At 45.8% G+C, this 15081-nt stretch overlaps 1 protein-coding gene across 8 annotated transcripts in view; it reads left to right on the top strand.

Annotated features, from left to right (window-relative positions):
* Nucleotides 1-15081, top strand: part of LOC111934941 (contactin-4) — a 263405-nt gene that overhangs the window by 160007 nt on the left and 88317 nt on the right. For 7 of the 8 annotated variants that reach the window (XM_086846907.1, XM_086846912.1, XM_086846910.1 and 4 more), the window contains 2 exons: nucleotides 5313-5439; nucleotides 6749-6924. In XM_086846907.1, the coding sequence (XP_086703033.1) occupies nucleotides 5313-5439; nucleotides 6749-6924 (303 nt within the window). Of the gene's footprint in view, nucleotides 1-4044; nucleotides 4705-5312; nucleotides 5440-6748; nucleotides 6925-15081 lie in introns of those variants that run through there. The other variant, XM_086846913.1, reaches the window with a different exon arrangement.

Below are 15081 nucleotides of genomic sequence, written 5' to 3'. Positions count from 1 at the left end.
TCAGGAATATCCACATTTGTGTGTGTGTAATTGAATATCCACATTTGTGTGTGATACCCACACAGGAATATCCAGGAATATCCTGCCTTTACGAGAGGGGAGATCTATTCTTTCCTGTCTGCTGGGTTTTTGTGGTTTCTGAGGAACATCTGACACTGCTTTGGAGCTTGGATGTCACTTGTGTGCCAGCTGTCACCAGGGCTGTGCTGGGGACAGGGAAAGAAAATGAGGGGACAGCAGGAAAGGACAGAGGGACATCAGGAAAGGACAGAGGGACAGCAGCAGAACAGGGCAGCAGGAAGGGAGAGGGGACAGCAGAAGGCTCACAGTACCTGCTGGAGACCTGTAGGAACCACAAAAGAAGCCCAGTCTTGTATCAAGGGGCTGTCCCTAAAGGTGCAGAGCTGTGAGGCCCTTCCCTGAAAAACACCTTTTCATACACTCATAAAACATCTGGGTTTTATCCTTTCGTTTTTTCCTTCAAACAGGAAGCACCTTTAGTGGGTATTCTTCATTGAGAAGTCTACAGAATTAGCCGTGGCAGGACTATATGGTGTGAAACATTCTGTGCTTTAATTCCAAAGCCAGGTGCAGTTGATGCTAGCAGAAGTGATGGGCAGAAATGCAGCAGTGAGCCCTGCAGTGGAGCCCTTTGGTGCTCAGGAGGATGGAGTGCAGCTGCTCACCTTGAGGAGGAGGCTGCTGTGTGAATCAGCCGTGCCCTTCAGCTCTCCTACCCATCCCATTTCCCACTTTCCTGAAGAGCTGCTCTACCCAAGGTGCACTTTTGTCTCGAAGAAATAGCGGCTTGTAGCGCTGTATGAAAACAGCCCAGCACACAGAGCAATTCCCTCAGCAGCAAACAAGGAAAGGATTTTTCTCATTTATCCTGGATATACTCCAAGAATTCTCTGTTCAGTTTAGTTATTATCTTTCCCTACGGTGTGGAATATTCAATTAAACTTTCTCTCAAATTGGCCATAACTTTCAATGGAAATTAAAGCAGTTCTATTTAGGTACCAGTAACTGTCACCAGGCTTAATGTTCAGAGAGAATAGGAATGGTTCCACCTGTTTGGTGTGAATTAACCTCGGCTGACATTGCTCATGTTTCAATTCCTCAAAAGCAGGGGAAGATGACAGCATTTAGCATCCAACTGCATGTGCTGGCTCTCAGCTTTGGGGTGCTGGAGGGACACAGCAAATATACTCTTCATTTGGAGTGTATTCCAATTAATCTGGCTTTTTTTTTAATGGGTTTTGTGATTCACTAGGGGGAAAAATATATATCGAGCAGAATGTTCTTCTAAATGATCTATCACTTTCCATCCAACACCATATGGACACACACCTCCTTCTGTGGTTAAAATGCTTCTTTTATTGTGAAATCGACTGAAATTTCCTAGATCCTGCCTCTTACTGAAAGAAGCACACTTCTGTCAGAGGAGGCAGACCCAGAGCAGGAGTACATTTGTTTTCTTTGACAAGGAGGGGGAAAAAATGCTTTTTTGGAAGCCAATCTTGTTTGCAGGTTGTCTTAAGCTGAGGGCGGCTCGTGTTCGTTCTGGGTTAACTCATTTTGGGCTCTTCAAAAGAAATGTAACTCAGAAAAATAAAATCTGCCCCTGGGGGTGTCTCAGCAGTTAGTTTGGCTGGGAAAACTATTTATTTTATTGTCCTGGGCCAGAGGGAAATATGTGAGGGGTGGCAGCAGCTGTTGAATGGTGTAAAAGGGAGGTGGGCTGAAATAACTGAGCATTTTCAGGTGTGTGTACACAGATATGTGCTGCTCCTTGTTCTTTTTTTGATGAAATGACCAAAAAAGAGTCTATGAGACACATTCTGATGAGAAGGGTGAGGAAAAAAGCCTCTAAGTACAGCAAAGAGCTTCCTCCTGGCCTCGGTGGTTTCTGTGGATTGAGTGTTCACCAGTGATAAGCCAAAAATGTGTTATCACTCTTGGAGTGCAAGTCCCTGGACATTACTGCGACAAAAATACAGTTAGCATTTTGAATTTATTTTTAAAAAAGTGTAGAATTTGGATTGCAGAGTTATCCAAATACCAAAAAGTTGCTCCCACAAAATCAGACACTTGAGTAGAGCAAATGCCTTTGGCTGTGCTGACAAGAAACATCTGAGTAACACAACTTAGCCAAAACTGGGCTTTTTCTGGTGCAGGCACTTGTAGTTTCCTGTCTGCAAGAATCTAGATGGCAGCTTGTTTCATTTATTAGTGATGCTTTAGTGCTCTGTGAACCAAATCCTCCTCCTGTGTCAGGTTCTGTGGCTCAGCCCTTATCACCCAGAGGTGGGATCTGAGCTGCAGTGATTTCAATCACACATTAAGGCTCCAGCAAAGCAACTCCACAGGCTGAAGATTAAATAGTTTGCACTTGCTTATCTTGGTTGTACACAGGCAGCAATGAGAGGAAGAAGAAAAGCACCCAAAATAATTTTATCTGGCCAGTGTTGCGAGGTTTTTGCTGCTCCTCTGTTCCTCTGATAGGCTGCAGCTGCTCTCAGAGCTTCTCCCTGCCTTGCCCAGCTCCCTCAGCTTGGAAAATCACACCAGGATTTTTCCTCTTGCTGCCCAATGGGAAGGGCAGGTGTTTTGGGGTTTTTTTGTCATATAAAAGCTAAATGTTGAACAGCATCAGCAGCAGGTGGAATATTAGGAAGTCTTTTCATTTGATCTTTCATGAGCTTGTATTTCAGCTTAGGTAAATTGAGTTATCCAGCATTCTCACCTATTTGTGCCTATTTCTACCTTTCATTCTGTCTTGAATTTGTGTTTTTTGAATTGTAAATGGCTCAGTAATTAATGACACAGACAGCATGTGGTGCTTCTCACACACTGACTCCCACTGCTTGGTGTGGACCAGCTTCATTAACCCCTGAATGATGCTCATTCACCCCTGCTCCAGCAGCCAGTCCTGGATGTGTGGGGACACTTTTGGACCCTCAGATTTGTTCCTGTTCCCCACCTCAAGCAGATGAAGTGTTCACTTACAATGCAAGCTGTGCTTTCCTGCGATGGGAGGGGGTCCCAAAGTCTGACCTTTGGTGTGATGTGATAAAAATTGACACTCTCTAATTGAAATAACAGCAGATGACAGCCCAGAGAGGGGTGTGAGGCAGGTGACAGGCAATCCAACACACACCTGAGTCAGCAGCTCCCTAACTGGATTATCTGGGATGGTCTGGCTCATGCCACCATCAGATTCTGTGCTTCTGGGGTCTGAGGAAACTCTTACACAGAGTTTACACTGAGCACTTCTGTATTTTCCAATGAGGAAACCAGATACATTTGAATATATTTTAAATCTCTTGCTTTCAAACCCACTCCTACAGTTCTCAGAGCTATAATCTTTATGGGCCAGGCTATAATATTCTTTCTTAGGGTGAATGAGACTGCTCAGGGAGTGCAGCAGCCCTGGGTCTCAGGAACAAGCCTGGATGCCATAATCCAGTCCCTTTTGCTTTATGGCTATTATTATCTTTTCCCACCAGCAACATGAGTTGCACACAGGTGTAATTTAAAGCTAGAGACCATGTGAAATGCGTTTTGAATAGCAGATGAGTTTCAGTCAGGTATCATTAACACATAATTAAAACTAAAGATAAATACAAGGTCTGGGGCTGTGGCTTGGTGCATCCTCTGCTCCTGAGAGGGGAGACACGGGGGAGAGCTGGTTCCTTTCTAATCTTCCTGGCAGAGTCTCTGAAACACTTCTGTGGAGATGGATTGGCTCTCCCTGGAGCGAAGGGCTGTTGTTCTGTCCTTAGTAAATCCAGCTGATTTCCCGGTGTCAGGGAATGTGAGGGTTATTCCTGTTCATTCTCACCTTCCTTCCATCTGGAAGATCCATCATCATCTGCCCATTCTTTTTTTGTTTTCCTCTATTTTTTTTTTTTTTTTTACATCCCATCATCTCTATATTTTATTTATTCCTTTTCCCCTGACCTCCTGTACCCACAAATTTTATGTTTTCCATCTGCTTCCAGCAGCCTGACTGAAGCAAATTCCGTGTTCACATCCCTGCAGGTCCCTGCACACTGAAAGAACAGAGTCTGCTGTAAAGACAGAGCAGCAAAAGATTGGAAAATGATCTAAAAATGTTAAACCAAGGTTCCTTCCAGTCTGCTGAAAGACTTTCTGACTGTGATCACTTCCACCGTGTCCTCACTTGCACTGAACTTGGAGGAGCAGCCAGACATTGACACTGCTGAGAGGAAAAGTCTCGGTGAAATCAAGATAGCTGATCTTTTCAGGGAGGAAAAGTTGGCTTCTTTTGTGTTCTGAACAGCCACTTTGGAGATAAAACTGTCTGGTACAAACAGGATGGAGAGCAGTGAATTTAGTCGGGGCTTTCTGTGGGTGTTTTGAGCGGTGTCAGTGAATTCCCTGAAATTCTGTGCTCGCTGCAAAGCGGTACGGGAAGAGCTGCACCTCAGGGACGGGCCTGTGAGCAGCTCCCACACTCAGCTCCAGCTCTGGGAGAGGATAAATTGACAGGGTGAAAGCAAAAAATGCTTAAAGAGAGAGGAAAGGAGATAGGAAGGAGTTAAAAGCTCCGAAAATGAAAGTGTATTTTTAAAATGAAGAAGGGAAGTCGGCGCATGGGAGACTCCCGTCGGTAATCGCCAGCCTCAGAATGCTGGATTGCTGGGAAATGACTCCTGAGCTCCTTGGAGGTCATGCCAGGTTGTTCCACCAAAATATTTTCCCTCTTCTACCTATATTTAGTGTGAGTTTTGAATGCTCTGAAGGGCACAGGTGTAGAATGTCCTTGTCAGGGCTGGGCATATGAAAGTCAGGGATGCCAGAACCATTTGCACTGGGGTCAGACATGCTGGGGACCCTCAGACTCATTTTTATTGTGTTTTAACAATGTAGGAGTTTAATTTGCAAGGAAAACATTTCCATTTTTTAAGATCTCCATTTTTAAAGGTGAAGCTGAGGACTGTGATTTGAGCTTTGCTATGACAACAGTGCCTGTTCCCATTGTTTGAACTCTGGGTGAGGTTTCATTCTGTGCTCTCTTTAGTGTAGGACATTCCCCTGACTCCATGTGAAGTTCAGTGGTTTTGGTAAAAAAAACCCTGCTGTTATAAACTAAATAAAGTGTCATCAGATCTTTTCCAAGGTGAATGGCACACGACCTCTTGCTGCTGAGTCTCTGTTTTACGTTTTAAGCCTGAAACGTGGAGATTCCATGAGTGACCTGTCCCGTTTTCCTGTCTAATTTATAATTATAATTATAAATTATTATAAAATTATAATCTAAATTATAATAATTCTGTCTAATGCAGATGACAACACCCTGCACGGGCCGGTGTTCCTCCAGGAGCCCAACAGCTTCATCTTCCCCTTGGACTCGGAGGAGAAGAAAGTGAAGCTGAGCTGTGAAGTGAAAGGAAATCCCAGACCGACCATTGGGTTTGTTCAATGTTTTAACTGTTCTCAGAACCTTCACCAGCCTTTCTCCTGCGTGTCAGTGATGCTCCTGGAGGCCTCCACAGTGCTGGTCCCAAAAAAAACCCCAGGGGCAGCTCTGACCTTTTCCCTGTGGCAGGGACAGGATCCAGGGAGTGGCTGGAGCTGTGTCAGGGGGTTCAGGTTGGAGATCAGGGCAAGGTTCTTCCCCCAGAGGTGCTGGCACTGCCCAGGCTCCCCAGGGAATGGGCACAGCCCCGAGGCTGCCAGAGCTCTAGGAGCCTTTGGACAGCGCTCCAGGGATGCCAGGGTGGGGTTTTTGGGGTGTCCTGGGCAGGAGTTGGACTTTGATGGTCCTTGTGGGTCCCTTCCAGCTCAGGATGTGCTGTGATCCTGGAGTGTTACGGACAGAGGGAATGGACACCCAGAAATCTCCAGGAATTGCAACATTTGCACAGGAGTTCTGAAATGCTACAAAAGGATTACAAGCAGTCCTGGCTCTCAGATTAACCATCCTTTCCCACAAACATGGACAAAACTCCTCATTCTCCTCAGCTTTAGCAGCTGCTTTGGGATCCTTGGAGGAGGAGGGTGCTGTCCTCCTGCAGGGCTGTGCCTGCTGTAAATCATTGACGATGCTCTTCTCTTTCCTTTAGTGCCTCTCTCGCTCTGCTCACCAGTAAATGCCACTCTGAAACCAATTAGAGCCACCAGGCCTCTGCCTCTGTGCTGTCTCCTGACACAGGCAGCTATTTCATGCCATGAAATCCATGGATTCATGGTGCAGAACATCTCCAGAGTTTCTCTGTGCCCTCCAGAGGTGGGAGGGGGCTGTTTCCCACTCCTCGCTCCATCCAGGGCTGCTCTGGCTGGGGCTGGAATTCCTCAGTGCCCCACTTTGTGACAACATCTGCCAGGAGGGAATTCTCTTAAATTTATAAACAGCCAGCAAGTCGGGAGAGGGGGAAAAACAAATCCTCAGTGGACTTGAATGGGTTAGAGATCCTGTCTCAGGGACTTCCCCTTGCCAAGTGATTAATTCCAAAGAGCAGCAGCACCAGCAACTACAGAAGCATTAATCATTTCAGAGACTGAAATATATGTCAAGGATATTGCTCTTTCAGTTAAATACTGGAATGTTTCAATAGCACTCAGGAAATTTGCATTTTTGTGCCATCTTTTTTTTTAATTTTTATTATTATTTTTAATAAGTAGTCAGAGCCGTTCTAAATCTTCCTTCACTTACTTCACGCTGTGTTTTCAAATGCCCAAGAGCATCAGCAGAGTTTAACTTTGGCATTCTGTGCTCTAGGTGGAAGTTAAATGGAAGCAGTATTGACGTGGGCATGGATTATCGCTACAGCCTGGTGGAAGGCAACCTGCTGATCAATAATCCCAATAAAAGCCAGGATGCTGGAACGTACCAGTGTGTAGCAACAAACCCCTTCGGAACGATTGTCAGCAGAGAAGCAAAGCTGCAGTTTGCTTGTAAGTAAAGGAGGCAGCCTCTGTTCCCACAGTGTGCTGGAAAAACTGGGAGCTGGGGGTCTTTTCCCAACTTTTCCTGATGGGTTACGGGGTGTTCTCTTAGTTCATGGAGTGAGAAACGGGGGAAATGTGAGTGAGGAGTATGGATCTTGAATTATCATTATTTAGCTGAAGTTGTGTGGACTATACAGGGTAAAATGTCTTATTCCTTGAGGAAGAGGTTACCTAGGAAAGGATCTGGCAAATGGGATCTCATCATTGATTTTTTCCTTTCCTTGGAGAATTAAAGCTTCAGAACGTTCAAAAGGAGCGCAATCTCCATAAGGGATGAATTCACAGAGAGAGGTTTCACAAGTCCTGGGTTCCAGTGGAGCATCAGGCATAGGCACTCTGAGGGTAAAGGGGAAAGTGAGCAGCTCTGTTTATTTTGGGTTCAAGCAGAGTTGCAGCATCTTGTCAAAAGCTGAGGATAAGAAAAGGCAGGATCTTGCTGTTAATTAACATTATATGAAATTATGCAAAACCCTTTCTGTGGGAGCAAGCAAATGATGGGCGCAGGACCACGAGATGTCTTTTTGCTCTTGTGGTTGTGAAGGTGAAGGCAGAGAATAAATGCAGGGGCTTGTTCATCCCTCAGCTGTGTGATTTCCCTGTGCTGGGGGGAATTCCAGCAGGAATATCCCATGCAGGAGCTCAAGGCAGAGCCTTCCCAGGCACGGAGTTCTCAGTAATGGAGCATGGTGAAATGAAAGGTGCTGTTGACTGACTGGAGAGAGAAGCTGATGTGCTCCAGCTACAGAAATGAGAAGATAAAAATGGCAATATCCCCAGGTTCACACGCTACTACGAGAACTAATTTGTAATGAGGAATAATGCAGAGGGTGAAGCCAAGTCCTCAGTCTCCCCACGCAGTTGACAATGAATTATCCTCCTGCCTGTGCCCTGCTGGAGTTTGTCCCACTGAAGGTGGATCTTCCCTGGGGATGGGGAATGAGCAGCTGCCTCCAGCCCATTCCCATCACCCCAGATTTCAGCATGTCAGGGGAATTGCTTCATAAACACCCCCTTGGGCTGCTGCTCTCCCCACAGGCTCTGTCCCCTGTCTATGGCCATTCCCAGCCGGGCAGGGTCACCGTTTCCAAAATCCATCAGAGAAGGACAAGCTGGGAGCCAGGCAGCAGCTCCTCAAATCTGGGCTTCAGAGCTCAGCATGAGACAGGAGGATCCTCCTAATCCCACACAGGAATGGAATTCCCAGAGCAGCTGGGGCTGCCCCTGTATCCCTGGCAGTGTCCAAGGCCAGGCTGGGATGGGATCTGGAGCAGCCTGGGACAGTGGAAGGTGTCCCCAGGTCAGGAGGTGGGAATGAGATGAGTTTTAGGGTGACTCCCAACCCAAACCATTGTGGGATTCTGTGATCCTGACAAGTGCAGTAGCCAGGGACTATTTGAATGGAAACTCATCCTCTTCTCACATATCTGCTCTGGCTGATTCCTGCCTGAGCAGACTGGATTTAAAAACAAAGCTTGCTATTTTCTAGCAGTGGTGGGGAACTCGGAGAAATGGTTACATTTTTGACTCCAAAATTATATTTTAGTTTTCTAAAACAGCATAATCAGCTTAGAAACATTTTGGATTAAAGAAAAAAACATTAGGGTTTCTCAAGGTGGGCTTTGACAAAACAATTTTTTTGTCTTCTCTAAGCAAAAGGATTGCAACCAGAATTAGGTGAATTAGGAAATACAGAGTGATTTCAGTTTACTACAAAGGCTCTGCCTCCAAAAAACAATAAAAATAGGCATGTGAAGCTTCACCCTTCATCTGAGCAACCCCTTATTTTCCATCCTCATCATGTGCTGTGTGGTTTTTATTTTATCTCATTTTTATTTCTGTGGAAATGACCGCTGGGTTTTTTGAGAATGATGGCTGGGATTTGAGGGGTTTTTTTCCCCCCTCCTTTTAAGAGTTAAATTGTGAATCTTGGCCATGTGTATTGTTCTTCAAGGGCTGTGTTGTTTTTCTGTAGCCTTTTCAGGGAAGATTAAACTTCGATTGAGCCATTCAGCCTCCTGTGGAGGGCAGTCAGGGTCAGCAGTTTCATCCTTGAAATATGTATTTAGGTCACAAACTCATTATGATAAAAGTGCTAATATTTCCCCCGAATACTTGCTTTTTGATATGTCACTTTCATTTCAGGTTTGTCCTTTTTTTCTTTTTTCTTTCTCCCTCTTTTTCCCTTTCTCTTCCCTCCTTTTTTCCTATTTTTTTTTTTTCCCATGCTAGTTGTCTCTGAAATTGAACATATTTTCACCAAGTGAGGAATCTGCTGTGCCACAGTAACAGAATATGGATTAATGATACCCTAAGCCCTGTGCTTATAGCAACACAGGCTTTCAGCAAATAAAAAAGCTTTAAACTCTTGAGTATGGATCTAATAATGGCTTTTCCATGAAGATCTGCGGAAACACAGCTGAACTAGATTAAATGATGCACTTTTTATTTCAGGGGCTGGGGCTGAGCTTGATGATTTTATTCACTGTGCTATAGTTTCTGTTGGGAAACAGCCCTGGAATCAATCAGGAGCTCTGGCTCTGACTTTGGGGGTGAGCCCACCCCTTCAGACATGTGATTCAAGTTGTTTGCTGTCCATTGAGGATGGAGAGAAAGCTCCCATTGATTTTTAGTGGCTCCAGAGTTGGCCCACACCCCTCCCAAAGGGATGAATTTCCAGCTTGTTCTGCCTGCTCAGCTCCTGTTCCTTTGGCAGGACAGGGAGGATGAGATTCCAGAGTGTCCTTGCCAAATTATTCCTGCTGACCATGGAATTGTGTAGGGGATGGAACCTCTCACAGGTGCTGGGAGCTGTTCAGTCTCTCGCTGAAATTCCCTGCAAGGAGGTGGTGGCAAGGTGAGGTCGGGCTCTTCTCTGAGGGAACAAGTGACAGGACAAGAGGAAACGGCCTCAAGTTGTGCCAGGGGAGGATATCAGGAAAAATTTCCCTACTAAAGCATGGTTTGGCATTGGGATGGTGGAGTCACCATCCCTGGTACTGCTCAGACAACGAGCAGATGTGGCACTCTGTGATGTGCTTTAGTGGCCCTGGTGTTTGCCCAAAGGCTGGACTTGATCTTGGGGGTTGTTCCCGACTTTAATGTCTGATTTATACCCACAGACCTCAGATCAGCGTGGAAAGTTCCCTAAATCACCCCTGGAGCAGCCCAGCCCTTGCAGACCCTCCTCAGGGGGGGCATTTGGAGCTCTGTGTATTCAGCTTTAGTTTCATTTCAGCCTCTGGTGGTGCTGATCTCCCAGCCCGTCCCCAAAGGCTGGGACAGAGGAAACTCTCTGGGCTCAGAGGAAACAGGGCAGGGCTCCCTCCTGTTTTAGCCCTCTGCCGAGGGATGTCGGAGATGTTTGTGATCACAGCAGGACGAACCAGGCAGGGCAATTCCTGCTGATTTATGAGCTCCTATGGGGGAGCATCTCTAATTAGAGATAAGTTGGAATTTATTTCACCTTGCTGAGGCTGCAGTTTGTGTTTTACTGCCAAAGCTTTGAAACCAGGCAGTTTTGCACATCTCCATTACCCCCCCAGGGGTCTCCAGGCTGTGTTTGCTCCATCTCCACCTCCACCAGCAGCAGCTGAATCATCCCAAGCACAGGACCAAGCCTCCCCTGACAGATGTCCCCTCTCTCTCTTCTCCCATGGAGCCATCCCCAATGCTCACAGGTGAAATATTCTTTCCCTGCTGTGATAACTTGACTCAATTTGGCCCTGAACTCCTCAGCAGGATTTGCAGTTTAACCTGAAAACTCAGGAAGCTGCTGCCAGCTGCAGGATGCTGGCTTGGAAATAAACCTCTGGGAGTGTGCAGGAGCTGTTGCCTTTCTCATCAGCACTGATGCTTGTCACATGCTGTTGATTTGGAAATGGGTATCCAAAGAGGAAAATCAAGTTTGAATCAGATCTGGTTTTCAGTCCTATCATTGTTTTGCCCCCTGTTGTTACAAAAACTGCCTGAAAGTGATTTCTGTGAAACAGAAGCTGTTAAAGAAATGGAATCTACTTTTCAGGGGGTTTTTATTTGTGGGACCCCATGAGGGAAGGATGTGCTCTGCTTTGTGCTCTCTGAAATCCCTTTTCCAACCCATGGCCGTTTTCCAGGAAGGAATTGCCCTTGAATCTCTAATTTGTCTGTGGATGTTATCTGCAGTTGGCCAAAATGATATTGAGATGTCCAGGGGGCTGAGGGACCAATTTCAGAGAAGAAATGAGGCCCCAGGGGAGTGGAGGATGATGAGTCTGAAGGGAGGTGTCCTCTGAGGATGCTGAACAGGGGTGAAGCATCACTGTGCTGCCCCAGGAGGTTGAAAAAAAGGGGGAAGGTCTCCTTGTTCTCTTCCTCCTCCTCCTGCAGATGTCCCCAAGCAGGTGAAATGTCTGATTTTCTGGGTGGAATTGAGCCTGAACTGTTCCACGGTGTCCTCTGTGCCTGAAACACAGGGTTGGAGGTTGGCTGCTTTCCACCTCTGACCAGGGGAGCAGCCTCCACCTTGCCTTTTGTAGCTTTTCCATTGGATTATTCACGAGGGATGATCCTTGGGGGTCCCTTCCTGCTCAGGATATTCTGATTCAATTACAGAAACCCTTTACTTTCTTCCTTGTTACAATGAGCATCCTCTGAAGTGAAGGGAATCACGCTGTTGTTTCTGAAAACCATTCCCTACACACACTTTATTAAAAGAATTCATTTTATAGAAGGGGTTTTTCCTTCAAAAATAATTGTTAAGCATGAATTAGCAACCAGGACCCAGCACTGCACCATGCAAAGAGTGGCAGGAAATCCAATAATAACGTGGTTGCAATGAGAATACTTTGGGGCTTTGACCTACCATCCCAAAATAATTTCACTCTGGTGGTAGAAAGAGAAAATTACTCCCAACATCCTACTGAAAAGGGGTTTTTTTTTCAGCATTCCCATCGCTGGAATGTTTGCTGTTATATCTTTTACAGGAGTAAATCCCATAATTTTCACTGTTAGTTGCTAAGGAACACATTGTAATGTCTGCTCAAAGTCTTTCCTGGTGAACCCTCATTGCCCTCAAGTGCATTCATTTTATCTTTTGGAGACTAAATTGTCAAGGAAGTCACTCTTTCAAGAACAATTAATAATGAAAGCATTTGGAGGGGGAGGTTTTACTGAAATCCAAACAAACCAACCAGCAATCCCAGGGATTGATCCGTGCATGCAGCACGCAAATGCAGGAATTTCCACAGGGATCACTAAAATCTGGGGGTTGATGAGAGATGATGTGTTTTAAACCTTCTGGAAATGCAGGAGCCAGAGGGTTTGGGCTGGAAATAAATGCAGGAGTCAGAGGTTTGGGCAGGATTTTTGGGAGGCAGCTGGGATGGTCGGTGTGCCTGGCTCTGCTCCTCCTCCTCGGGAGGTTTATTTCTCCAAGGTTTTACTTGTGAGGAGCAGAAACCCAACCCTGCACGTTCTCCTGGCTCCTTCCTCACTCTGGAGTTTTCCTGTGGAGGAAAAGATCCCTGTGGAGTACAGGGGGTGGGAATTTTCCGAGTTGTGGGTGGGATCTGCTCACCTGTGCTCAGATAGGGCAGGGCCTGTGCCTGCCCTCATTCCCTGCATCCCTGTGCTCCGAGACCGCTTTGCACCCCAAAATTGAAATATCCCCCTCAGCTCTTTCTCACCCAGATACCCCTTCTGTTTTTTCAGAACCTGGGCTCCAGATCCCCAGCTTTCCCCACAGATTCATTCCCTTTTTCCTGGCATTTTCATCAGCCTGCTGCCTCCCACTCACGGTCACAATTCAGGGATAACACTCCGAGCCAGCCACTGCAGCTTGCTTAGACCAAGGCTCACAAATCTGCTTTAAATCATTACATTTTCTTCCTTTTTCTTACTGAATCTTCTGAAAGTGATTTCCTTACCATGACCCCAGTTCCCCTCATCCCCCAGAATCTCACTCTCTCTCTCGCTGAAGCCTCTGTGCATCCAGGCAATCTGAAGGGGTTTTGTTGTGACCTGAAACTCTGCAAATAAACATCATTTTGGAGCTGGGCTGTCCAGTTCTGCCCCTGCAGAGACTCCAGTGTCCCACTGGGCTGTGCCATCCCTGTTTTCCTGAAGCTGTCAGGCTGTGAGAGCAGGGCAGAGCCTAGCTGCTGTGTCCTCAGTTCCTCAGAAACACAAACCTTTAAATTGTGTGATTTCCTGCAAGTGTCAAATCCCCAATTCCTCCTCCAGTGCCTTTTCCAGGAAAAATGCCATTTATATCAATCACAGCCCCTCCACCTGCCTGTCCCCCCAGGACTGGGGTTGCTGTGATCTGAACTCAGGAATGAGCACATTTATTTGCATTTTTACATCTGTTCCCACATCCCAGCGTTTCTCTTTGCTGAAATCCTGGCTGAGCCGTGCACAGGGCAGCCACCAGTGTTAGAGATGAGCTCCCAACCTCTGCTCCTTCCCCTCAGTCTCTGAAGGGTGGAAAACTAGGCTAAGCCTCCTGTAAGCTCCTCTTTTTTTCCCTTTCTTTTCCCTTTCTTTAAATTTTTTTTCCCTTTTTTGATGAATAGGACCAAGAGGGAGTTTGCAGCAGAGGATGGATCTATAACCTACTTTACTTTCATCTGGGATAGAAGGGCCCTTAAGTCAGAGCAGAAATGGAGAGGTTTTACCTGCTTTTTTCCACCCCCCCAGGGTTATAAATAGGCTGAATAAATTATTACTTAAAGCAGTGGCACTTGGAAATTATCTGTCCTAAAGCTGGGAATCTCCCAAGCCTGCAGGGTTCTTTGGGAAGTTATTCTGGTTCCTGTCTGGGCAGGGAGTGTTGCATGGGGAGGTGTTGGAGGATCACAGGTCGCTCACAACACCACAGTTCTGCTTTAGAAAATCAGGGACAAGGCACAGGCTTGACATTTTTCCCCATCTCTCTTCATATTTATTCATTTTGTGGAATTCACCTCCAAAATGTGAAATATATATATATATATATTCAAAATGAAGATACTTAATTTTTGTTATATCTGGGGGCTTTATTCTGAAAAACTAAATGATGATGTAGGTTTGTTGTTTTTTTTTTAAATGACCCCCCAAACATCTTGTAAAAACCGATTTTAGAGTAGTAAAAGAGCAGAGATGAAGGGTTATGTTCTCATGGCATATTCTAATCAGTGTTCATGGTTTGTGTGGCCAGTGGCTGGAGAACAGGACAAGAAATCAGAGGTTGTGTTATTTGCTCTGTTATCAGGAAACTTCTTGTGGCACCTCCCCTTTTGCATCTAAACCTCCTGGTCTGTGAATGAAATAATGCCCTTGAGCTGGCTGAAGAAATAATTCCATTCCTTAGATGATCCTTAGGGGTTCTAGATCAATGCAAATCAGTGTGTTCTCTAAATGTGTGGAAATAGAAGTTCAAGGCCCAAGCACAGACTTGGCAAGGCCAGAGGTGGATTCTGCAGGAAAATTTCTGTTTCTCTTGGTGGGATGCAAGGGCAGTGCAGAACAACTTTATGCCAGTGGCCGCTTTATTTTGTGTTTTCTCTCCCATTTTTCCTCTGGAAAGCAAAGCCAGGAGTCAGCATTGGCATGTGGAGGATGGAGGAGCTTTAAATGTGTGTGTGGAAAGCTGTCCCGTGCTGATTTCCCTGTCTGCAGCAAACATGACTGGCATTTCATGATTCATTAGGCCTGAGAGAGGAGCAGGATGGGGAAATATCAGCACTGTGAAATGCTGCTGAGCACCAAAATGTGCATTTCCACAGGGAGGCTGAAGCACCAGACACCCCTGAGGGCCAGGATCTCTGAGGGGTGGGTGTGGGTTGGGTTTTTACCAAGTAAAGGGAATTTTTCCTTTGAAATTTCCTGCTGACTGAGCTTGAATCCCATTATCCAGGAAATCTGTGGCTGTCCCTGGATCCCTGGCAGTGCCCAAGGCCAGGCTGGACACTGGGGCTGGAGCACCTGGGACAGTGGGAGCTGTCCCTGCCATGGGGCTGGATGGGCTTTAATGAATTCTGTGACTCAGTGATTGCTTTTATTTATTTTATTATTTTATTAATTTTATTCTTTTATTAATTTTATTCTTTTATTAATTTTATTATTTTATTAATTTTATTCTCTTAT

This window comes from Cyanistes caeruleus, chromosome 11 (assembly GCF_971803275.1).
Source record: "Cyanistes caeruleus chromosome 11, bCyaCae1.hap1.1, whole genome shotgun sequence".
NCBI lineage: Eukaryota > Metazoa > Chordata > Aves > Passeriformes > Paridae > Cyanistes > Cyanistes caeruleus.
This window is presented reverse-complemented; position numbering and strand designations above follow the sequence as displayed.